General features: G+C 54.2%; 2 protein-coding genes across 3 annotated transcripts; one reads left to right on the top strand and one right to left on the bottom strand.

The window, feature by feature from the left end:
- Positions 1 to 270: 270 nt before the first annotated feature.
- On the bottom strand, positions 271 to 9,336 carry FGD2 (FYVE, RhoGEF and PH domain containing 2). The gene is made up of 16 exons (XM_036398169.1): positions 9,267 to 9,336; positions 7,201 to 7,423; positions 7,021 to 7,101; positions 6,565 to 6,713; positions 5,595 to 5,751; positions 5,334 to 5,472; positions 4,123 to 4,181; positions 3,647 to 3,793; positions 3,207 to 3,299; positions 2,821 to 2,900; positions 2,714 to 2,744; positions 2,517 to 2,609; positions 2,268 to 2,393; positions 1,551 to 1,697; positions 1,084 to 1,227; positions 271 to 492 (listed from the first exon to the last, which is right to left on the bottom strand). Exons 1-16 carry the CDS (start codon positions 9,329 to 9,331, stop codon positions 271 to 273), a joined length of 1,956 nt encoding a protein of 651 aa, XP_036254062.1. The 5' UTR covers positions 9,332 to 9,336.
- Positions 9,337 to 11,184: 1,848 nt separating this feature from the next.
- MTCH1 (mitochondrial carrier 1) lies at positions 11,185 to 23,520 on the top strand. 2 transcript variants are annotated; one of them, XM_036398373.1, is made up of 12 exons: positions 11,185 to 11,346; positions 12,509 to 12,593; positions 13,890 to 13,996; positions 14,361 to 14,438; positions 14,730 to 14,787; positions 15,556 to 15,607; positions 16,586 to 16,645; positions 19,762 to 19,855; positions 20,203 to 20,250; positions 20,442 to 20,509; positions 21,191 to 21,266; positions 21,673 to 23,520. In XM_036398373.1, the coding sequence occupies exons 1-12, from the start codon at positions 11,185 to 11,187 to the stop codon at positions 21,742 to 21,744; spliced, it is 960 nt and encodes a 319-aa protein (XP_036254266.1). In that variant the 3' UTR covers positions 21,745 to 23,520. The 2 variants fall into 2 exon arrangements, with proteins under 2 accessions (XP_036254266.1, XP_054373259.1); XM_054517284.1 differs by lacking the exons at positions 21,191 to 21,266; positions 21,673 to 23,520 and adding an exon at positions 21,022 to 21,180.
- The last annotated feature ends 232 nt before the right edge of the window (positions 23,521 to 23,752 follow it).

Raw genomic sequence — 23,752 nt, 5'->3', positions numbered from 1 at the left:
CCCTCCTCCCCAAATCCCCGCTCCCCAAAATCCCGGGCTCCCCCAAAATCCCCGCTCCCCAAAATCCCGGGCTCCTCCAAAATCCCCGCTCCCAGGGGCTCTGTCCAGCGCAGAGAGCGAGCAGGGAGTGAAAGGGGATCCAGCTTGTCCATGTGCTGGCAAACGTGTCCCCATCCTGCCCCTATCACGATGGAAAACCAGAAGGCAGCGATGTCAGGGGTGTGCCCAAAGGCAGCAGTGAGAGCAGGCAGGGAAGGGCTAGGAATGGCCTCATTGTTCTTCATCTGCATCCTCCTCCTCCTCCTCCTCCGTGATCCCCGCAGCAGAGCGCGCCATGGCCTTCATCCAGCGCTGTTTCAGCTCCTCAGTGTCGGCCACGAAGGTGAACACCTGCCGGGACTGCACCAGCTGGAACAGGTGCCGGGACTCGCTCTGGGGCATGTCCCGCACCTGATAGCCCAGCAGGGGGATGGAGGTGTGGGCTCGGACGTCCTGCCAAGAAGAGAGACAGCGGTGGGAGGCAGGGCATGGGCACAGCGGGATGGGACGTCCCTTGGGCACAGTGGGATGTCCCAGGATGTCCCTTGGGCACAGTGGGATGTCCCTTGGGCACATCAGGATGGGATGTCCCAGGGTGTCCCTTGGGCACATCAGGATGGGATGTCCCTTGGGCACATCAGGATGTCCCAGGGTGTCCCTTGGGCATATCAGGATGGGATGTCCCTTGGGCAAAGCCAGACGTCCCAGGATGTCCTGGGATGTCCCTTAGGCACAGCAGGATGGGATGTCCTTTGGGCACAGTAGGATGGGATGTCCTTTGGGCACAGTGGGATGTCCCAGGATGTCCCTTGGACACAGTGGGATGTCCCTTGGGCACAGCAGGATGTCCCAGGATGTCCTGGGATGTCCCTTAGGCACAGCAGGATGGGATGTCCTTTGGGCACAGCAGGATGGGATGTCCCAGGATGTCCCTTGGACACAGTGAGATGTCCCTTGGGCACAGCAGGATGTCCCAGGATGTCCTGGGATATCCCTTGGGCACAGTGGGATGTCCCCTGGGGGCGCACTCAAGCCAGGCCTCACCTGGGGGGCTGCATAGATGTAGAGCACGAGGGGATCGTCCTGTGGGATCACGAACCAGCCCCGTGTGCCCCCCTTGCCGTTCTTGTCCAGCAGCTGCAGGGAACTGCAGAGCAAACTCCTGCTTGATACCTCTGCAGCTCCTTTCTGCCAAAACAACCAACAGGTCCCTTAATACCCAGTGCAGATGGTAGAAAGGGCACTGAGCTGATTTCCTGGGGAATTCCCTGCCCACTCTAGGGAAAGCAGGGGCAGGTGAGGGCTGTGACGGTGCTGCTGCATCCTGTGGTGAAGGGAGCTGCTTGGTCCAAGGCTTGGAGCATGAGGGAGGAAGGGAGATCAACACATGCACTTTCTGAGTGCCCTGGGAGTGACTCCCACCCCTCCTGCTGCAGGGCCAGGCTAGGACAGCGAGGCTGGAGCCCGGGGTGGGTGGCAGTGCTCAGGTGGCACACGGGGGTGGAGCTCACCTCCAGGATGCCTTTGTGCTTCCCCTCGCGGTCCTCCAGCACCGTGTGGCCGGTCAGGAAGATGAAGCACTCCTGGCAGACGCGGTTGGGGCGGTTCCCATCGTACTGCAGCTCGGCCTTGTAGTCAGAGCAGCGAGCACACGCCACCTGCAGCCACCAACGGGGACACTGGTGACACTGGGGCAGGACCAGGGGACCCAGAGACAGCTCCACGAGGAGCTGAGGGGCAGGAGCAGCCCCTGTCACAGACATCTTTTATGAAAAATCCTTTCCTTAGGATTTTTCCTCCTGAGAAGCCGAGAGGCCTCAGGAACAAAATGTAACCAATGGTTATCTGCTGCTGTGGAATGCAACAGGTGCATCTGGGATTGGTCTCATGTGGTTGTTTCTAATTAATGGCCAATCACAGTCAGCTGGCTCAGAAAGAGAGGCCGAGCCACAAGCCTTTGTTATCATTCCTTCTTTTTCTATTCTTAGCTAGCCTTATGATGAAGACCTTTCTTCTATGCTTTTAGTATAGTTTCAATATAATATATATCATAAAATAATAAATCAAGCCTTCTGAAACATGGAGTCAGATCCTTGTCTCTTCCCTCATCCTGGGACCCCTGTGAACACGGTCACACAGCCCCAAGCCTAGGAAAGGGGTACAAGGTGCACTCCTGGCCCAGCAGCCACCTGAGCAGGCCAGCAGGGAGGGAGGGAGGGGACACTCACATATCCACAGGCTCGGCAGTGGTGCCTCCGGCGGGTGATGGCGTTGAAGGGCTCCCTGCAGCGCATGCACATGGTCACCAGATTGTCCCTCACCCACTGCGGGGCTCGGCGGCCCAGCTCCTCTGCCTGGGGGTGGGAGAGCACAGTCTGGGTGTCCTCAGCCTCCCCCCAGGTCGGTTGAGCTTGGGAAACTGAGGCACAGCAAGGTGTGTTCTCCCAGGTGGGACACAGGGAGAGCAGGAGGGTTACCTTCAGTGCAGGGGTGTCTGTCTCCAGTCCATGGACTGCAGTCTTAAAGGTCTCACTCCTCTTCTCCTTCCTGTCAATGGCATCTTGGAAGGCCTAGAGAGGAAGGGAGGGCTGGAGGGGCACTGGGGGTGCCCTCACCCAGGGCATCCAGCTGGGATGGGGGAAGCTGAGCCTCCTCTCCCAGTACTCGCTGGTACCTGGATCCAGTCGTTCATCTCCTCCTCAGATCTGGGTACAAAAAGGAGCTGGATGAGCTGTTGTCCCTCCTCCCTGAGGATGTGCATGACTTCACCCTTCCCCTTACCTGGCTTGGAGCTCCAGTGTCCGCTGCTTTCCTGAGACCAGGAAGGTGTGAGGGAACTCAGCGTCCTTCAGCTCCCGCACCTGTGGGAGACCAAAGGAATTGTGTGGAGCTGAACCCACTTCCAGCACACCTGGACCTTTCTCCATGATGTGGGGTACAGGGATGTCCCTCTCACACAAGCCCTTCAGCCCCTCAGATCCCACAGACACAAGATTTCACTGGCATTTCCCAGGATCAGAGTTATCAACCCCACTCACAAAGCCACCCCTGCCTCCAGCTCCTCCCTCCCTCCTGAGGAAATTCGGGCAGCAGCCACACCCCAGAGCAGAGGCTTTTGGAGCAGGCAGGAGCTGGGGGAAGCACAAAGACAAGGGCAGCTGTCTGACCTTCATGCCCCCCACATCCATGCGGAGGTGGACCTGGAACTCGGCGCCCACCTGGATGACCTTGGGCACGCAGTAGAGCAGCATGTTGTTGAACTGGGAGGGGAGAAGAGGGTGGGTTGGAGCCCAGCACTGCCTGCTCTGAGCTGTGGGCTTCCCTGGGGTCTGGGGTCCTTCACTGCCACCTAAAACTCGTCTGTTTCTGCCTCAGCCCCCTCCCACCCTGCAAAGGTGAAGCATCTCCCAGGGATGCCATGCCCAGGGATCAGCAGATTCCCAACCGTGCCCTGCACTGAGCGGGGTCAAACCCTCCCCAGCCAGCTCTGAATTCATCCCCTCTGTGTCAAGGTGAGCCAGCAACACCCTGGCCAGGCTGTACCACCCCTCTCCCCACTCCCACCTCATCTGTTCCCTCCCCCTGCCCCAGGCACCCCAGCTCCCACCAGGAACAGGTACTTCTCCGATGTGCTGTTGTTGCGGGTGGAGATTTTTTGGATTGGCCCCTCCTTGATCAGCTCATTGGAGGGATCCACGATGTCATCCTCGAGGCCCAGCCTCTGATAGACCACCCAGAGGTTCTGCAGCCGTTCCTGGGGGAGGCACAGGACCTGTTCTTGTGGGGTGCTGAGCAGCCACAACCCTGTCACAGCTGGGTCCCCTCCATGCCCACCTCCCAGCCTGTGGCTGAGTGCTGGGAGAGGTGGCACAGCTCTCTCAGCCCAGACTGATCTTTGGGAGCAGCTCCCAGCCTTGACCAGCTGGTCACAGCCCAGCTGATGCTACAGATGTGACTTGGTGGTGAGGTTGGGCATTAAGAACAGGGTCTAAAGCTCCACAGCTGAACCCAGAGGGCTCTTGTCCCCTTCAAGGGGACTGTGCTGTGAGTTGCAAAGCATTTCCAGCTGGGACAGGGCCTCACCATCTCGGCAATAGCTGCATTGGAGTGCTTGGCCACCATAAAAATCATCTCCAGGGCTTCTGCAATAAGAACAGACAGGAGGTGAAACACACAACACCTGCTCTGGAGCTGTGGGAGGAAGCTTCTGGCTCTGTCCCTCATGGATGCACATGAGTAGCAGCTGCTGCCCTTCCATGAACACTACCAAAGTGGCCCTGAAATGCTGTGCAGGAGACTGGGTACAGCTGGACTGCACATGGAGGGACAGACAGCCCACTCCTGTATCCCTCCATGCCAGCAGGACTGGGAACTGTGTTATCCACAGGGGTCTGATGTGTTATCCACAAGCTCCCCCAGCTGCTACAGGTGTCCTTAGGGGCTACTGTGGCCACCTGACACACCACCCTTCCCCTCCCCAGCCCCTGAAAAAGAAGATTAATCCCTCTCCCTGCTAGAAAAGGATCAGACTGAGAGGTTTATCCAAGGGCACAGGGCAGCTGGAGAGTAAAGCCAGGTTCTCTGGTGCCCATGTACAACACCAGGTGTAGGAGCACCGGGGGTAGGACAGTGGGGATGGATGGAGATGAGAGATCTCTGCAGCCAGGTCATGGAACTTGGGGTTTATTACAAAGGGCCTGGGTGCAGGGCCCTGCTGGGAGCTGCCAGCCACAGCTGGAGCAGGACTGAGAGAAGAGAGGGAGAGAGAGGATGAGAGGGTAAGAGAGGAAAAGGGGTAAGAGCGTAAGGGAGTAAAAAAGGTAAGAGAGCGAGGTTCCCATTACAATACCATTAATCTTCTTCTGTCTTGAATATTCTGATTCTCACTGACCAATCTAGTACAAGATACAAATCCTATAGCATTTCCATACAGCCTATAAGAATCATTACATTCCCACACTGTGTTACATTTTAAACCCTAAAAACTCCTCTTTGGGCCCCTTCTGCCAAGCTGGCAGGGTCTGCTCTGACCCTTGGGCCTGTCTGCAAGCAGAGGGTGTTGTTCCATCAAAAGGGGATCACCTTCAGTGGCCACACCATTGTTTTCCAGTTGTTCAGTAACTGGGGTATGTCAAAGCTTGCTTTCATTTCAATCTCACTTATAGTTTCTATATTCTCAAAATCTTTTGCCAGACAATCACATTTATAAGGCTTTCCTGTTTCATCTTCGCCAACAACCAGGGGTTGTTATTTCCCTACAAACCCACCCTGCCCTCCCCTCCGTGAGCCCTTACTCTCGGCATCGCCTCTGTCGGGGGACTGGGGCGGGAGTTTCCGGACGTAATCCTTGAGGAGGAGCTCGTAGCGCGGGATCCTCTGCACAGGCTCCAGCATGTGGTGCTGCAGCGTCAGGTTAGCACAGACCTTCCTCCTCTGGCCAGGGACAGCAAGCACGGACAGAGGAACAGTGACCAAGGCAGCTCGCACCCTCTGTTGTTTCCCCACTCCCTGGAGATTTTGGGAGCTCTGCTGCCATTCCCCTGCCCTGCCCTTACCTGGATGTCAGCAATGAGCTCCTGGAAGGGGGGTGATTTCTCTGACCAGGCAGTGATGAGCTCCACGGCCTTGTCAAAGTTCTTCACATACTCCCCGTACATCTTGAGGAAGGGTGCAAGCTTCTGGATGACATCCCCAATGCGGGGGTTGTGGTGCCTGCAGGAGGGAACCAGAGACCAGCAGCTTCCTCAGGACAGACAGACAGTGAGAGATGAACTGAAGGACCGTGGTGGAGGACTGAGGTTTTCCCTGCTGCAGGCTGCTACATCCCCACACTGATTCCTGCTCTCCAGAGCAGGAATGTCCCCACCTTGCAGCCAGCCTGGGCTCTTCATACCCAGGCACACCCTCAAACCACCTGAGATGTCACCCAGCTTTCCATACTCTGCTCTGAGCATTTTAAGGAAGTGTTTTCCAGCAAAAGACACTTGGAGATAAACAGGCTGTGTGACCGTGTTCACAGGGGTCTTAGGATGAGGGAAGAGATGAGGATCTGACCCCATGTTTCAGGAGGCTTGATTTATTATTTTATGATATATATTATATTAAAACTACTCTAAAAGCATAGAAGAACGGATTTCATCAGAAGGCTGGCTAAGAATAGAAAAAGAAGGAATGATAACAAAGGCTTGTGGCTCGGACAGAGAGTCTGAGCCAGCTGGGCTGTGATTGGCCATAAATTAGAAACAACCACATGAGACCAATCCCAGATGCACCTGTTGCATTCCACAGCAGCAGATAACCATTGTTTGCATTTTGTTCCTGAGGCCTCTCAGCTTCTCAGGAGGAAAAATCCTAAGGAAAGGATTTTTCAGAAAAGATGTCTGTGACAGGCTGAGCTCTGGTCTTGGTGGGAGCCTGAACTCAGTGCTGCTCCCCCATTGTGGCCAAGGCACCCAGGTGTGCTCCCCTCCCCTCCCCTCCCCTCCCCTCCCCTCCCCTCCCCTCCCCTTCCCTCCTGCAGCTCACCAATCCCCCATGCGCTTCTGCAGCTCTGGCAGGAAGAACTCAGCATGGAACTGGTAGATGGAGGAGATGTTGGAAAAGATCATTTTCACCACCTCCTCTGGGACCGTCTTCCCAGTTTTGGCTTCTTTCATCAGCTCTGTATAGAATACCTGGAAGAAAAAAGGGTGAACAAAAAGGGCCAGGGAGATGTTTGAGGATCCCATTTCCTCTCTGGGACAGGCACATCACCCAGTAAAAGATCTGACTGTGCAGGAGGAAAATCCCAGGCTCCAAGAGGAGAGGGGGATGGAAGGCTTTCCTGGGACAAGGGTGCTTCCCACAGGTGTGGGGTCTAGAAAAGACAAATGCCAGACCCAATCTCTGCCTGTAAAGACCAGCAGCCCACATGTTTCTCATTTTTACAGCTTCAATCCCTCCAAAATCCCCTTGCACTGGTCCCTCCACTCCCCAGTTCACCTGATCAAGGAGATGGAGGCGGTTGACATAAGCCTGCTCTGTCTCCAGCAGCTCCAGGGCGATTTTCTTTTCCTCTGGTTCCTGCATGGGGAGCAGGGCTCAGTCTCATGGGCAGAGATGAGACCTTGAGCCAGCCCTGCCTGAGTGTGGGCACCCACCCCACCAGCCTCTGGAGCTCACCTGGCTGCCAGGCTCCAGGCCTGGGCCCTGTGGCCTCCTCCAGGTGTCCTCACGGATTTTGGATCGCAGAGAACGGAGGCATTTGAAGCTGAGTCCACGCTGACCTTGCTGATCCTTCTCCTCCTCATCCTCTTTTCTGGTCAGGGAGTGGCTCTGGCTGGCAAGGAATGCTGGAAGCTGGCTGCCTGCCTGTTTGTCCCTCTGGGCAGATGTGCTGTTCCTGCTACAGAGGAATGGGAACAGCTCAGCCATTCCCCCAGCACAGCCCAGCTTAAAGCCACCAGAAGGGACAAGAGCAGCAGCTGCCCAGCGCTGTCTCTGCCCTGCAGGACAAACATCCTCAGCATCCTCCATGGGGTGAGGATCCAGCCTCTCTTCTCCCAGAGCCCCTTGCTGCTGTGCCCAGTCCCTCTCCTGCTCTAGAAAAGCAGGATCCTGCTGTTTATCCCACCCACAGCTCTGGTTTTCTGCCTGCTGCCACCATGGAGAAAAGCAGGGAGAAGCCCAAGAGCCAAGAATTTTGAGCCAAGAGCAGGCCATGTGTGGGTGGTTTTGCAGACAGGTTGTTTTTGGTGGTGCTCTCTCTTCCCTTTTCTGGCAAAGACAATCAAAGCAGGTCCAGAGCGGGCATGAGGGAGAAGCCAGGCCGTGAAGGTGACAGCAAGTGACTTGTCTGTCATCCAAGAGCTGGTCACTGCAGGAAACTGCTCTGGGCAGAACTGGAAAGACATCCACTGCTGGCCTGCAGACAGGAGTGGGATGGATGGGATGGGAAAGACCTGAAGAATTTGGACATCAAAGTGCAAAGCTGAGGATAGGAAGTGACTTGGGGAGCAGAGACTCATCTGAAGAGGATGCCAGCTCCATCCCATGCTAAGGATGTCTGTGAGCTCAGGAGTGCATCCACAGCCATGCACAAATTCCCTCCTGTCCAGGGGGCTGGCAGAACCCTTCAGAGGATTTTTCCATCTCTCCTGGTGCCTCCCAAACCTGTGTCAGCCTGAAGCCACGGCTGAGTCCCAACAGGGAACTTCTCTCTTTCTATTTATGCTGACTTAGGCCAAACCATTGTCTGCTCCAAAATGCTCTGCTCATTCCCAGGTTCCCCAGCTTCCCAGCTTCCTCTGAAAGTCTCAAGTTACTTTTATTTCCTCTAAATCAAAGGCAAACAACAAACACACTGCAGTAGTGACATGGGGGCAGATCAAACACTGCAGTGGTTCCAACACAACATCACTGGGGGATGATGGGCACAACCACAAAGCCTGGGGAAAAGCACACAGCAGAGATGCAGGAGTTCCTGGAATGAAAGGAAATCTTGTGCCTGAGCATCTTCAGGAATGGCTGCAAAACTCACCTGCCCAGCCCTTCCAAGGCTCACTGAGAGCATCTCATGGAATGGCAGGATTCCATGCCTTGACTCATCAGATGGAGAAAGTGAGAAATAACTCACCTGAAGCCTCAGAATTACCTTTACACCAGAGCCAGGGCAGATCCCCTCGCTCAGACCCCAGCACACACTGTCTGAGGGTCCCAGCTCACACTCCAAAGGAAGGAGCTTCTTTTATTAAAGGAATTCTCTCTCTCCCTTACCACAATGCTTTCTGTTTCCTTTCCTAGGAGCCACATCTCTGCAAACAACTGGACAGTCTGAGGCTGGGAGCCTCCCAGACACCCAGGCAGTTCATTCCCAGTGAAAACCTCTGCCTATATATTTGCAAACCACAATTCCTTTCCCCAGCAGGCAGCAGGATGCACCAGGCAGGCTGAGTGTGAAGATGCTGGCTGTGGGGGAATGGGCTGCCACAGCCTAACCCTGAGCCAGGCAGAACCACTCACACCCCACTGAGGTTTCCAGATTCTGCTCATGACCTGCAGCAGGAGGGAGACACTGAGGCAAACCTGAGTTGTGAAGGATTGCAAATCACCTTGTCAGCTTTTCCAAAATCACCTTGTCAGCTTCTCCACAGGCTCCAAACCACCTCCACAGTGGGTTCCTTCCTTCCCAAACCCACTCCACGTGGAGCCCTAACACACCCTGAACACCCAGAGCCCTCCTGCCTTACCAGTGGTCTTCAAATGCAGCCACCAGCTTCACCACACTCTGCTGATAATCTGCCTTTCCCTCCATGGCAGGGCTGGGAGCAGCTCCAGGGTGTCCAGGAGCTGCAGGGGCAGGTGCTGTGGGCTGCAGCTCCTTCCTCTGTCCCCCTCTCTGCTCTGAAGTGTTCTGGCTGCAGTTTGGGAACGAGGATTTGCACGAGGCAAAGCCCACCCGCTGCCCTCTCTGTGGTAGCAGAGCTTGTCACTGGGTCGGCCTCAAAAGGGAAGGGAAAGAGGAACCACAGCACTTTGTGGGTAGGAGAAATGCTGAGAAAACACTGGGAATGGCTTCAGTTTGGGAGGGACCCAAGTGTGGCACAGCCAAGGCCAGAGCAGCAGCAGGGATGGCGCAGGGCAGGTGTGACCTGGGACACCTCTGGGCTATGCAGCACACGTGGGGTGGGCTCTGTCCTCTCGGGACTCTAGCTGGTCACAGTGACCCTGAGATGTGTTAGAAAATCTCTTTTTCCAGCCTGGTGATTGAAGAAGGAGTCAGAACTCTTCAGTTCTCAGTCTCAAGGTTGTTTATTGTTTCTCATCTATAAAATTTTTTCTCCTGTCCAGCCAAGGTCTGCTCAGCAAGACAGTCCAGGCACTCTGCCTGCCCCCAGGGCGGTGTTATTTTTTTATAAAAAAACCTAGATATACAATATTTACAATTACTTTCCAATACCTATCACCTATGTTAGACAGTGAGCTTCTACTCTAAACTAATCTGTCAGTGCCAACATCACAGCAGAAGATGGAGGCCAAGAAGAAGAAGGAGAAAGGCTGGACACGCCCAGATTCCCCCATCTTTTCCCCTGAACTCCCATGCCAAAAACCCCAAAAAATCTATTTTTCACCCTGTCATAAATTCACTATCATTCTATTTAAACTTTCATAGCTTGTAAATAAGCTTGGTAATTGTTTTTTCCAAGGGCTGAATCAAAGGCACAGGGGTCTTGGGCTCTGTGCCAAGGTCTCTGAGCACCCTGGGCAGGGGCTCAAGCCCTCCAGGGCAGCCAGAGGGATTTCCTGGGTTCTGAGTGTCCCACCAGGGTGGGAGTCTGGACAGTCTGGATGGCTGGAGTGGGCTGGCAGGACCCTGGTGCCCAGCTAGGGCTGCTGTGTCTGTCCCAAACACCCACAGCTGCACGGCTGTGGCGCCAGCCAAGGACTGCTGCTAACAACAGACAAGGATTGTCGGTGATAACCGTGAGAGAGAACAAGTCGTGGCTGGAGAAGGGGCAACACTTTTCCAGAAAGGTCTGAGACAGTGCTCTGTGCATGAGAACCAACGTGCACGGCAAGTGAGAAACCCATGCCAGAACATGTGCCCCAGGAGCCTGGACATCGCATCAGCCAGAGTAATGCTGCAACCAGCACTGGAGATCTGCTTTCCTTTTTCCTCTTTTCTTTTCCTTTCCTTGTATTTTTTGGGTCTTTTACTCTTCTCTCTTCTCTTCTCCCCCTTTTTTCTCATTTTTCTCTTTTTCCTTTTTTTCCCTTTTTTTTCCCTTCCCTTCCCTTCCCTTCCCTTCCCTTCCCTTCCCTTCCCTTCCCTTCCCTTCCCTTCCCTTCCCTTCCCTTCCCTTCCCTCCCCTCCCCTCCCCTCCCCTCCCCTCCCTCTTTAACTCGAGTTATCTTTTCTCTCTCCCCTTTCCCAAACCCCTCTGCCGTGTGCTCACAATCCCGGTCAGTCACTCACACCCACAAATCCCTAAAACCCTTCTCCATTTTCCGCTGCCCCTCCGCCGCTCCCGCCGCCGCCATCGCCTTCCCTCATGGCGGGCTCCCCCCGACCCGCAATGGTTCCTCCCGCCCTCAATGGTTCCGTGGTTTCCCCCCCCTCCCCCCCCGCCCCGCGCTGCGGTGGTGGCGGCCGGTGACGCGCGAGCCATGGCGGCCATGGCGGCGCTGCCCCCGGGGCCGCTGTCGCCGCCTGGCGGGGGCGCGGCGGACGCGGCGGGCCCTGAGGGCGCCGAGGGCCTGTTCGTGCTGCTGGGCGCGGGGCTCGCCGCCGCCAGCCACCCCCTGCTCTACGTGAAGCTGCTCGTGCAGGTCCGCTCGGGGGCGGGGGGGGGGGACGGTGCGATGGGAGTCCCGTGTGTAACGGCGGGGAGACTCCGGGATAACGGGAGGATTTGTGGATAGTGCTCCTATAGAGGCCTCCGTGCGCTGGGGGTCACTGTTTGTACAGCCCTGCCCGGTATAACGGGGCCCCCTGTGCGGTGGGGGCACCTATAGGACGGGGGGACCTCAGTGTAATTAATGGGGTGGGATCCCAATAGGTAATGGGGCATCGGGACCCCGGTGTAATTAATGGGGTGGGGTCCCTGTGGGTAATGGGGCATCGGGACCCCGGGATAACAGGAGGAGATATATTGGATTCCTGTAGGGGTACTGGATTCCTGCAATGCCCCTATGGAAACCCCCATGTGCTAGGGTTATATACACGGTATGTACAGCCCCCCGTTACAGTGGGACCCCCTGTGCAATGGGGGCGTCTACAGAATGGGGGGCTCCTATAGAATGGGGGACCCCCATGGGTAACGGGATCGAGTCCCTGTTTGGGATGGGGGATTGGGACCCCAGTGTCACAGGTGGAAGTGGATTCCTGGTTTGTGCCCCTATAGAGGACTCCATGCCCTGGGGGTCACTGTACATGCAGCCCCCCCCCCCCATTATAAGGGACCCCCTGAGCACTTACAGAATGAAGGACCTGTGGGTAATGGAGTGCCCCATATGTAAGGGAATGGGGTTCCCTGTACACTGGTGGATCCTATATAAAAATGGGGTCCTCTATAATAGGAGGGTGAGGATGCCTTCTACAACTGGGGCACCCTATATAGGGAATAGGGGACACCATATAATGGAGGGGTGAGGCCCCCCATACAGTGGGGGCTCTTTGTAGTGGGGCATTGGGACCCCTCCTCTGACAGGGAATGGGGACACCCAGCAATCTGGGAACCCCTATAAAATTACCCCTCTGCCATGGGGCATCCCATATAAGAAGAGATAGGAAAGCCCAAGACCTTCTCAGTAACAGGGAGCTCCTAAAATTGGAGGGTGGAGGACCCCCTGTAACCTAGGGACGCCATAAGAAGGGGGAAGGAGTGGGAAAGGAGTGAGAGTGACATGGGGATGCTGGGATCAATCCTGTTCATCCCAGGGACTTTGGGAACACCAGAACAGAGACCTGCTCACGAGCTTTCTCTCTCAGGTTGGCCATGAGCCACTACCTCCAACCATTGGCAGAAATGTGCTGGGAAGGAAGGTCCTGTACCTGCCTGGCTTCTTCACCTACGGTGAGTGACTGTCCCTCCCTGCCAGCACGAGGTCCTGCCCTCGTGGAGTCAGGGCTGGGAGCTGTCAGGCAGCCTGAGCAGACCCCAGCAGCACTCCCACATCCCCTTGGGATCATCTGAGGCTGCAGTGAGGCATAAACCACCACAACTCCTTGCAAGGCTGTCACATTTATGTACCTCTTGCTGGGGGGTGTTGGTCTGCATTGTGTTCCTGTGGCACTTTGCTCTGGGTTTGCACCATGGTGGAGGGGTTTGGGGGATTTTAGGTGCTGTAGGTTTGTTGCAGGAGGTTTTTATGTGTTTTGGAGGTTGCAAAATACTCTCCTTCTGCTCCAAAACAGCCCTGGAATAACCTGCCCCATGCCCTGCTCATTTGTGTTGTAGATGGAGCCCTAAAGGGACAGAAATACCAAGAAAAGGGCAGGTAATATGTTTAGAAGGAAAAAACAATGGTATTTTCCTCTTTTTGTGAGTGGGAGAGCAGCATGGGACAGGTGGGTGAATACTTTGTGACTTGGTGTCACAGCAGGTTTGCTGTGGGGAAGGGAATGCACTGTCCTGACAGCTGACCTGGGCCAATCCCAAAATCTGCCAGTGGTATCCATGGGGTGGAACCAGCACAGGAGCAGGATGAGAGCCCTGGAAGCCCATCCTGGGACACCCAGGGCTGGAAATGCTCCAGTGCTGCCCTTTGGAAGATGCAATTTCCAAAGAGATGGGCAGTGTTGGGTGATGGAGAGGTGCAGAGCCCACCTGGGCAGCACAGGGCAGGGGCCAGGAGCAGTCAGTAGCCACCAGCACATGGTGGGTTTTATCCCACCTTGTTATATGTGGGAGAAATGGGATCTCTGGGATTTTTTTTGCAACTGGAGACCTGAGGAAGTTTGCCTGGGAGAAGGTGGTGGGGCAGGAACTGAACATGGGTTTGTGAGATCCATATGAACCCTCCTGGGGTGGAGGGAGGAGGTGACAGCACAGAGCACATGGGATGGTCCCCCCTGCCTGGTTCAGTCCAAACTGCCTTGGAGCCCTTTCAGGTGAGCAAAACCATCAAAAGACAAAAAGCAGCCCAAAATATTGCAGCTGTCCTTCCAGATTAGCCAGATGACAGAGTAAGAATTCCTGTCCTCCAGTAAGAAGTTTCTTTAGGAGTGTTCCAATAAATCACTTACTGTGGGGCCATGGAGAGCTGAGCTGAGCCTGGCGTGGTTTCAGCTGAACCCTGGGGCTGTTTGGGGTGCTCTGCATGCACTGTCCCCTTCCCAGCTGACAGCAGCCTGGTGTTGTCCCCCCCAGCCAGACACATCGTGGAAGTGGATGGGAAGAGAGGCCTCTTCCGTGGCCTGACCCCTCGCCTCATCTCGAGCACTTTATCAACCATCACCAGGGGGAGTGTGAAGAAGGTAAAGGTCAGCTTCTCTCTCCATTGATCACCTGCAGGGTCAGTGCTACTGCAGCAAGGAGGACTGATGCATCCATCCATCTCCTAAGGGAATAGTCCTTCAGTGCCCTTATCCCAAGGCATTTTTTAATTTATAAACATTTAATTTGATTTGGCATACCCATGCCTTGTATCCTCTGTCTGCAGTTTTGTGACTCCTCTGTTCCTCTATTTTACTTTCCATCCTTTCTTCTCCTGTGTTCCTTCTTGCCTGTTTGTCTTGCCCTTGCATCTAGAGCACAGCTTTTTGGGGTTCCCCCTGTCCTCAGACATTGTGGGTCAGCATCTCCATCAGTTCTGAGCATGTTGCTTCCCTCTCCACTCAGGCTTTTCCACTGGAAGATATGGAGCATGTGTCTAACCAGGATGATGTGAAAACTTCACTTAGGAAAGTGGTCAGAGAGGTGAGAAGTGGATATTGCCCATTCATGAGTGGCTGGGAACATCCCTGGGGACATAGGTGAGATTACTTGGAGAGAAACTGGGGTGAGAAGTTTGTGGTGAGAAATTTGTGGATTTGTTTGTCTATCAGTGGCCATTCTGTGTCTATCCATTAAATAATTCACAGGAGTAGGGGTTCACCACAAGAACAGATCTCAAAAGAGGGACCCAAAATGTGTTTCCCCACAGTGAGGGCAAGGGAGCAGGAGGAGCAGCCCAGCTTTTCTCACAGGTGTTTTCTCCTCCCTTCCCAGACATCCCACGAGATGATGATGCAGTGTGTGTCCCGGGTTGTGTCACACCCCCTGCACGGTGAGTCCTGTGCCCTGGCTGGCAGCTCCCTCCAGGCTGGGCATCACCCCAAACCCTGCACACTCAGGGGGATGATTCTTATGATACTTTTCTATCAAATGAGCCTGATGCTGGGGTTTGCCTTCAGGCACTAACACAGCTGAGCAATGAGTTCCTCTCTTGCCACTCATCCAGGACCTTGTCCTAGAGATCCCATAGGGGTTAGGGCGAGTAGCAGCTTTCCAGTGCCTAAAGGGGCTCCAAGAGAGCTGGAGAGGGACTTTGGACAAAGGCATGGAGACACAGGACACAGGGAATGGCTTCCCACTGCTGGAGAGCTGGGTTAGATGGGATATTGGGAAGAAATCCTTCTCTGTGAGGGTGGGGAGGCCCTGGCACAGGGTGCCCAGAGCAGCTGTGGCTGCCCCACCCCTGGAAGTGTCCAAGGCCAGGTTGGACAGGGCTTGGAGCAACCTGGGACAGTGGAAGGTGTCCCTGCCCATGCCAGGGGGTTTGGAAAAAGACAGATCTTTTGGAAAAAGATAGGGACCTGATAGATCCCTTCCAACCCAAACCTCTCTGTGATCCTCTGAAATCCTTCCCACCACTTACAGGCTCAGGAAAGGCCCCAGTTTCTAATGAGTCTTGCAGTGCTGATGACCACTGAGAGGAGCTGGAGATGCTGTGAGTTGAGGGAGAGCAGAAGGGTCATGTTTCATTTCCCTTGACATCCAGTACAACCCCAGCTGGATTTGTTTGTCTATCAGCCCTGTGTTTCTTTCCTCCCAGTGATCTCCATGCGCTGCATGGTCCAGTTTGTGGGCCGGGAAGTCAAATACAGGTGAGTGGCTGCAGCTGGGGAGGGTCAGGTGTCAGGGGTGCCAGGTACTGACCCCAGATCAAATAGAGGGTGCTCTGGGATGGTCCCTGTGAGTGGGGCATGGCTGTGAGTGGAGCAGGCTGCTCACAACCCTCCACCACCCAGGGAAGTGATCTGCAAGAAGCTGCCACATTCCCTTCCATCCACATGAAATAAACACTGCTGGTGGCCTAAAGAAACTTAATGGTGGCTCCCATGCCATGGGAATAGGGTTATCCAGGAAGCTTGAGAGACTGAAAAGTGAGTCTGAGCTGTGCTTAGAGGGTGGGTGACTGGGGCTTGAAGGGATGTGGAAGGCTGGGCTCTGTCCCTGGTGTGCCTCTGTTCCACCTTGTGCCTGTTTGGGGCTGTATCACCCCTTGCTGATCACACAGTGAGTCTCCTGCCTTTTTCCTTTAGCTATTAATGGAAAGGGAAGGCAGCAGGGAGGCAGAGTGGATAACACAAAGCTTTGCTGCAGCCCTGCTTAGTCTGTAAAATTTTTCCAAGCCTTTTGCAGTACCAGCTGCCTCTCTGCAGGGCAAAACTGCCTGTGGAGCAATGTGGAGGCACACTAGACAGGATTGCAGCCAGCCCACAACAGCCAGCTCAAGTTCCCAAAGGCTGACAGGGTTCTTGGGCTTAGAATCATCCAAATCAAACCATATCACACAACATCTGTACCCACTCACAAAGCCTCAGAGAGCTCTTGTGCCTTCAGCATTGAACAGTTGTGTGCAGGTTGGGTGTTCTGCTGGTGTCACTGCAGACTGGCAGAGCACAGACACGACCTTCCTTCCCTCAAACCTGCCTGGTGTGAGGAGAATAGGCAGAAGAAGCTGCTGGAATGATGGCTGGGGAGGCACTGCCATGGCCGGGGGCTGCAGGATTCGTGTGAAGCTGCACAGGGCAGAGGTGGAACAACTCTGCACACTCACAGCTCTCTTCCTTTCTTGGCAGCGGTGTGTTCAGTGCCATTGGCAGGATATTTAAGGAAGAAGGGATCCTGGGATTCTTTGTGTAAGTGAATTGTTGTTTAAATACTTTCTCCCATAGCCTGAAGGCACTGATGGCTCTGCCACAGCTCTGCCACAGCTGGTGTCACACTGAGCTGAAACCTTGTCTGACCAAGGGATTCCCACATCACTCCCACGATTAAATCTGTGCCTTTGACAGCACTCCAGTTTGACCATTAAGTTTGCCCCAGATCTTATCTTCAATCAAACCTTCAGATCCCAGAGCAAGCTGTGTTTTTTCCTTATCTTTCTTTTTCCCTTGGTGCTTCTTTGTGTTTCATTGAAGGGCCATTTAAAGCATTTATTTGTGCAACAGGCACCGAGATCAAGTGCAACAAAAGTTCCCTTGTTGAAATGAAAGCCAGGCCCTGGATAAGCAGCATATTCCTCTGCAGAGCACCGTGGGTGCTTGTAAAGAGCAGGTATACCTGTGTGGCTGGAGTGTGGTGGTGCCTGGACCAGGAGGAGCTGAAAGGTTTTTCCAGCTGCTTACAGAGCGTGGCAATTGGTGCATCACTGAAAGGGAAATTTAGTGGACACCTTTTTGCTTGAACCTCTAATTAATGCTTCCTGCCTTTCTTTTTCATATCTACATAAAAGCAGAACCACCTGCTGTGTCTGCTCGTGGTGGGGAGATAACTCACTTTATTATGTCAATAATAGTAAAGGCAGCTCTGGAATTTCAGTAGGTGTTTCCAGGATGCCTTTGGCTCTGCATTCACAAAATATGGGCCTCCACATGAAATATGAATGCATCAGGAAGAGGGAAAAAATCACAGAGGGTCTCACCCTGTCCTTCCCCAAGGGGAAATGGCCAGGGATCTGCAGAGACCCCCCCCCATTGAGGGTCACTGCTTCTTCCTTTGGCAGCCCACAGCTTCTCAGCTGAGCTGTGCAGCTCCTAATCTGCTGCACTAAATACAGGATGCTCTGGGATGGTCCCTGTGAGTGGGGCATGGCTGGAGCAGGCTGCTCACAACCCTCCACCTCCCAGGGAAGTGATCTGAAAGAAGCCACCACATTCCCTTCCATCCACATAAAATAAACACTGCTGGTGGCCTAATGAAACTTAATGGCTCTCAGGAAAGGCTTTAACACAACCCAAATTGTCTCAGGAGGGTTCTGAAGTTCTACAATGCTCTACAGCCCTCTTAGGAAATCCCACTGCTGTGAGGGGAGCACAAAGTACACCTGAAGGACCAGACTGCTGGTTTTCTCCTCTCAGCCCTGGTGCAATCCCAGCACATGCACTGCCCTAAAATCATGGCAGTGCACTTGTTTCTCATGGCCTTATAACAGTGGCACACACTCTCTGAGTCTCTCCCTCACACTCTCTGGGTGTGGGCCTGGCTAGAGATAAAGGCTTTTCAAGGATGGATTTATCTCCCTTCCCCTCCTATCTGCAACAGGCTCCTGCCAGCCCAGGGAGGTGTTCCCTGAGCTCCAAAGCTGCTGGGCATGGTCAGCTCAAGGTTGGCTTGTCCCAGGTCCCTTGCACTGGGGTTTCTGCTGTTGTGTCACATTGCTGTACATCATTCAGGCTTCCTCCTCTGCCTGCTGCTATTCCAGCTTTTCATCATCTTCCAAAGATATTCCCAGTTCAGATCTTGGACATCTCAGCAGGTGTGAGAATTGCAGCACTCACTTTTTCATGTCAATAGTAGTAAAGACAGTGCTGGAATTCCAGGAGGGGTTTTCAGGCCTGATGCCTTTGGCTTGTTGGCTTTTTTTTAGTTCCTTTCTGCAGCTCTCAGACCCCTGGTTTCCAGTCATCCAGCTTAGGGCCAGCAGCTGTCATTACTTTGGAGGGGAGAAAGGGATGGGATCCTTATTGGAAGTGGAATAAACAGTCTGACTCCCTCTCAACAGTTGGGTGAGGTTTTCCTTCTGGGGCTGCCCTGGCCCAGCCCTTTGCTTCTGGATTTTATTAGGCTCTGTTGTATCTGCAGCAGCTCAGGAGCTTCAGACTTAACTGAGTTAGAGAAAGGATGTTTTTTTTTTACAAAGGCTGAAAGCCAAACACAAAGCAGAACATCTCTTTGGGGCCAGAGAGCTTTGATTTCTTTGTCCTGTCTGCTGCTCTCATGTATCACATCTTTGAAGCCAGTGAATCTTCTGTTGAAGGTTTCTGCTGTGCCTGGCCCCTGAGACCTCAGCTGCATCCTCAGGGCTGCTGGGGCCTTAACAATGCACAGGTTGTTCCCAAAACCAGTCCCCGTTGCTGCTCTGCTGCTGCAGCAACCACAGCAGGAAACAAACCGGTCCCTTGCTCGGAGGAGGCAGCGTGGTGTTTGGGAAGAAACAAAAGACTCCGATTAACGTGCCTGGAGGTGCCTGGAGGGGGCTCTTTGCAGCTCAGCAAACACTCCTGTGGCTCTTGACAGGCTCCTTGTCAGAACTGACCGCATCTGCTGGTGAAACACGGGTTTGACACACACCTGGATCCTTTTATAGTGGAACAACCCCTGCAAAAGCAGGAAACCCTGCACTGCTGCAGCAGAGAAAACTGGAGAAACCCTCTGGAATATTTTGTTAAAGTTTTAGTGCTATTATCTGCAAAAGCTGGCAGTGCTGGTGCTGCTGGGAGCTCCAGTGTGTCAGTGGGAGGCATTAACCAAAGAACTCTGCTCCTGGGGGGCAGCAGGGACCGGGAAAAATCAGTGTTTCCCCAGTTACTCCATTTCTCAGTGGAGCAGCTTGTGCAGGAACAACCCCTCTCATTTTGATTTCTAAAAGAAGGGACATTCCACTGAGAGATGAACTTCTCATTGTGCATCCAAAAGAGCAAGTTCAGAAATGGAAACCACTTCATTTGTGTCTCACTTGGGTTTCTCAGCAGGAGTTGGGCCAAGAAGGGATTTGGGATAGAACAAGGAGAATTGAATCATGCCCAAAAAACATCCCAAAAAAATTTTCAGCCAGAGCAGCACATGTAGTACCAAGTTTGAAGGCTGAGAGAGCTCTTCCCTGAAATTTCCCTTTTCAGTTCCTCCCAAAGTAAAAATTTCATTTTGGGGGAGTGGAGATCCTCTGAGCTGGTGGAAGGAAGGAGGGCTGGGCATCTCAGGAGGTGGCACTGGGACCCTCCTGCACCTCACACCCCTCTTTTTGCCCTTGCAGTGGCTTAGTCCCTCACGTCCTGGGGGATGTCATCTTCCTCTGGTGCTGCAACCTCCTGGCTCACTTCATCAACACCTACGCTGTGGATGACAACGTGAGTGGAAGTGCCCGAGGGAGGGCTTGGGGTCTGGAGGAAGCACCTGCAGTGGGAAGGAGTTCCTGGGGAGCAGGGGCTGATTTAATACAGACCCCAGGCTTTGGGGACATCCCTGTGAGAGTGCTGGGGGCTCTGTGTCTCCTCAGGGCTGGGCTTCACCTGCACTTTGGGGGATCACAGTTCCCCAAATGCCTTCCCAGACTCCCAGCTGGAATGCAGCTGCTCTTTGCTGCTTTCTGCCTCCTCCCCTGCCCCTCGCCTCAGGCTCAGGGAGTGTCACATAGTGACAGTGCCAGTCTGGTGTCATCCCCCTGCTCCACAACACCTTGGGTTTCTCTCTGCAGTTCAGCCAGGCCTCGGTGATCCGGAGCTACACCAAGTTCGTGATGGGGGTATGTAGGAGCTGCTGTGTCCTTTCCCCTCCTCCTGCCACCTCTGGGCTCAGAGCTCGTGCCTGGGGACACAGGCTGCTCTGTACTCGACATCCCTTATCCAAGGATAACTCTGCTAACATGCAAAAGCTGGAAATAGCGTTTTTGACATGGGGAGCTTTAGAGACGCTGCTGGTTTTCTGTGCTTTCAGATCGCTGTGAGCATGCTGACCTACCCGTTCCTTCTCGTGGGAGATCTCATGGCAGTGAACAACTGTGGGTATGTCCTTCACACTGAGATCTAAAGCTTTCCTTTCCTTTCTTGCAGCCCCTTGTTGTCTGAATGGGCTGCTAACGACCGTAAAGCTTTCCTCCAGCCCCGTAAACTCTGTGGCACCTCGCAGAGCTGGCTCGTTTCCTGTCCCGCGTTGCTTATAATTTTAGATCAGAGGGCACAGACACGAGCAGCAGAAAAACTCAGGTGGTGAGAAATCGGGAGAGTTGTGGTGGTCTGAGCTGAGCTGGAGGCACAGGGATCGAAGGGACAGTGCTGGCTCCAGGGAGCAGCACGAGGGAAGCAGAGCTCTTATGGCAGCCGTGGGAGCAGACAGGAGCAGGACCAAGCTTGCCTTCCCAATCGCACTGCTGCAAGTCTTCGGCATTTTTTTGCTCGTGGGAACGGGATCCAAGTCTGGTGCCGTGTTTTCTCGGTATCTGCTGGCTTTTGAAGGTGTAGATACGGTCCTGGACTCTCAAAGTCTCCAGGTAACGCTCCTTGTTTGTGCACTCCAGGGGTAATTAAATTACAGATCTGCTGCATTGTAAATAACGAGCTGTCACTTGGCTGCCAGCCCGGTGTGGATACTGTCCCGGTGTCCTCGTTCACACCTCCTGCTGCTCTTTTGTTACCTGTGTGGGTAAGGTGACACATCCACCTCAGCTCTTCCCTGTTGCCGTGCAGGTTGCGCGCCGGCCTCCCTCCCTACGCTCCTGTCTTTGCATCCTGGATCCACTGCTGGAGGTACCTCAGTGCTCAGGTGAGGGAGCAGGGCACACACGGGGCTCTGGGCTCCCTCTGCTCCTTTCCCAAGTCTCCAGCATTCCCCAAAAGTGCCTGTGCTGCATCCTTGCTGTGCTCTGTAAGCTGCTTCTGTCCCTCCAGCTGTGGCACTGGTACCAGCCTGGCAGTGCTGCTCTGCCCCTTGCACACCCCGAGCTTGCAGCCTGTCAGCTTTTATCCCATGCATTGCACACAGCAGAGTCTGTTCCCCTCTGCATCTGTCACCCCTGGGGAAAATGCCCAACTCCAGCACCCACAGGGCTGGAACCTCACTTTGTCCAGCCCTGCAGCCCTGCCATGGGCATGGAGTGGGGCCCTGCTAAAGCAGCTGCAGCTCCCTGGGCAGGTGTGAGGCTGCCCTGACCCCAGGCTCTCCTCCTCAGGGGCAGCTGTTCCGTGGCTCCAGCCTCCTGTTCCGCAGGGCGCCCATCCCAGCCTCCTTCCCCATGGACTGACGCCTCAGCAGGGACAGCTCATCAACCTGGACTCCTCAAGAAACCCTAAGCTTGTTTCGATATCTGTATATTTCTATTTTCTGATCCAAAGTCCATGGTGCCAGAACTGACACCTCCTCTCCAGCAAGGCCAGGAACAGACTTCTGGACATCTGGCTCAGGCTCCAGCTGCACCAAAGCTCCATCCTCGTGGCTGTCTCGACTGGGATGTATAGCAGAGAGAGCAGAAAGCCGTTGTCTCTTTGTCCAGGCTGTAGCTCTGGAGTTGCTGGGGAAGTCCAGGAATCCAGAAAATGCCCAGGTACTAAAGGACCCAGCCATGAGCTGCAGGGACAAAAGACTGCTTTGTTCTGCCTGAGCTGAAAAGCAGCAGGAGATCCAAGGTCACCTCCCTGGGAAGGTTATGCCAGGTGACAGCTCCTGCCTCATCCTTTCTGGAGAGAGCACCTTGGCCTGGCAGGGTAGCTCATGCTGGCAAGATCAACCTGGCATCCATATTTAAGATTTGAGGGTACCTGATCACCCAGGAACATCCCACCTCCCACGGGCGTGAAAAGGAAATTATAGGATCAAAATAGGGAAGGGAAACAGAGTCCCACTGCAAAGAACAGCAGAGTCCCAAAGAGACAGGTCCAGCCCAGCTCAGGGCAGCAATGGGATGTGGACAAGGAGAGCCCTTGGGAAGGGACATGTGCTGCCAGTGGTGCTGCTTTGGGCAGGATTTCACTCATGGAATGGGCTGTGTTCAGGTACACCCAGCAGAGCTGTGGGCAGGGCAGGCAGCCTGCACACAGGATACACTCATGGAATGGGCTGTGTTCAGGTACACCCAGCAGAGCTGTGGGCAGGCAGCCTGCACACAGGATACACTCATGGAATGGGCTGTGTTCAGGTACACCCAGCAGAGCTATGGACAGGCAGCCTGCACACAGGATACACTCATGGAATGGGCTGTGTTCAGGTACACCCAGCAGAGCTGTGGGCAGGCAGCCTGCACACACTCTGGGGGAGGTGGGTGCTGTGTTGGACTGGCCTGGCTGCACCCAGGGCCATCTCCCAGCCAGCAGCACCACGAGCCCTGCTGGGCTCCTGTTCCTGATGGAAAGGGAGTGCTGGGATCTGAGAGCTGCACACAAAGGGCTCTCCTGCAGCAGGGCAGCAATCCAGGGCTGTCTGCAATGAAGGGATACACCTTGAGCTGGCCAGAGGCTGCTGAGGCATCAGAATTGAAGGCTCCTGGTCTCAGTGGAGCATGGCTGGCTCTGTGTGTAGCAGAGCTCACCAGTGGCACCAGGGCAGGATTGATGCTCAGCTCCCCAGACAAGAGGTTTTTTGCACCAGTCTGTGCTGTGATGGCAGCCAGGCAGAATTCCCCCATTTCAGTTCCCCACGAAGCAGTCTTTTGCACAGAGGTGATGCTGCACTCCCTGAGAAGAGGGTTAGCATTCCTTGGGAGGGTTCCCATGTGCTGCAGCAGCAGCAGCAGCAGCTGGGGTCACATCTCATCCTGGGCCTCTGGGGACCTGCCACCTCAGGGGGCTTTTCTCCAGCAGGCAGGGTCGATGCACACCCCAGGCAGGGCTTGCAGGACAGTGCTGGTGTGTGCTGGGAGTGGCAGCCCCCACCCAGCTCCCTTCAGTGTCATGAACTCAGTCCTGTCTGTCCTCCCTCGCTCCCAGTTTGTGTTACAGTTAAATAATGCATGGACCTGTTCCCTAACACCAGAGATGATTTCAAAGAGGATTTAATTATGCTCCAAAATACAGTTATAAAACAACTATTGGGTGGTTTGGTTTTTTTGGGGGGTTTTTCTGTGATTTTTTTTTTTTTGTGATTTTTTTCCCCTTGTGTATTGTGCTCCCTCAGGGAAGGTTTCAGTTTAAGACAGGCACTTCATTTGGTCTTTTCTACAAATCAGGGGCTAAACCAGCTGTTTAAAACTCAGATTCCCCCTGATTTTCCTCACCTCCATGGAAGGTGGGCATATTTAGGCTGAGCAAACTGCAGTG

This window comes from Molothrus ater, chromosome 25 (genome assembly GCF_012460135.2).
Source record: "Molothrus ater isolate BHLD 08-10-18 breed brown headed cowbird chromosome 25, BPBGC_Mater_1.1, whole genome shotgun sequence".
Taxonomy (NCBI): domain Eukaryota; kingdom Metazoa; phylum Chordata; class Aves; order Passeriformes; family Icteridae; genus Molothrus; species Molothrus ater.
Note: the sequence above shows the minus strand (reverse complement) of the source record. Positions and strands in the feature narration are given on the sequence as shown.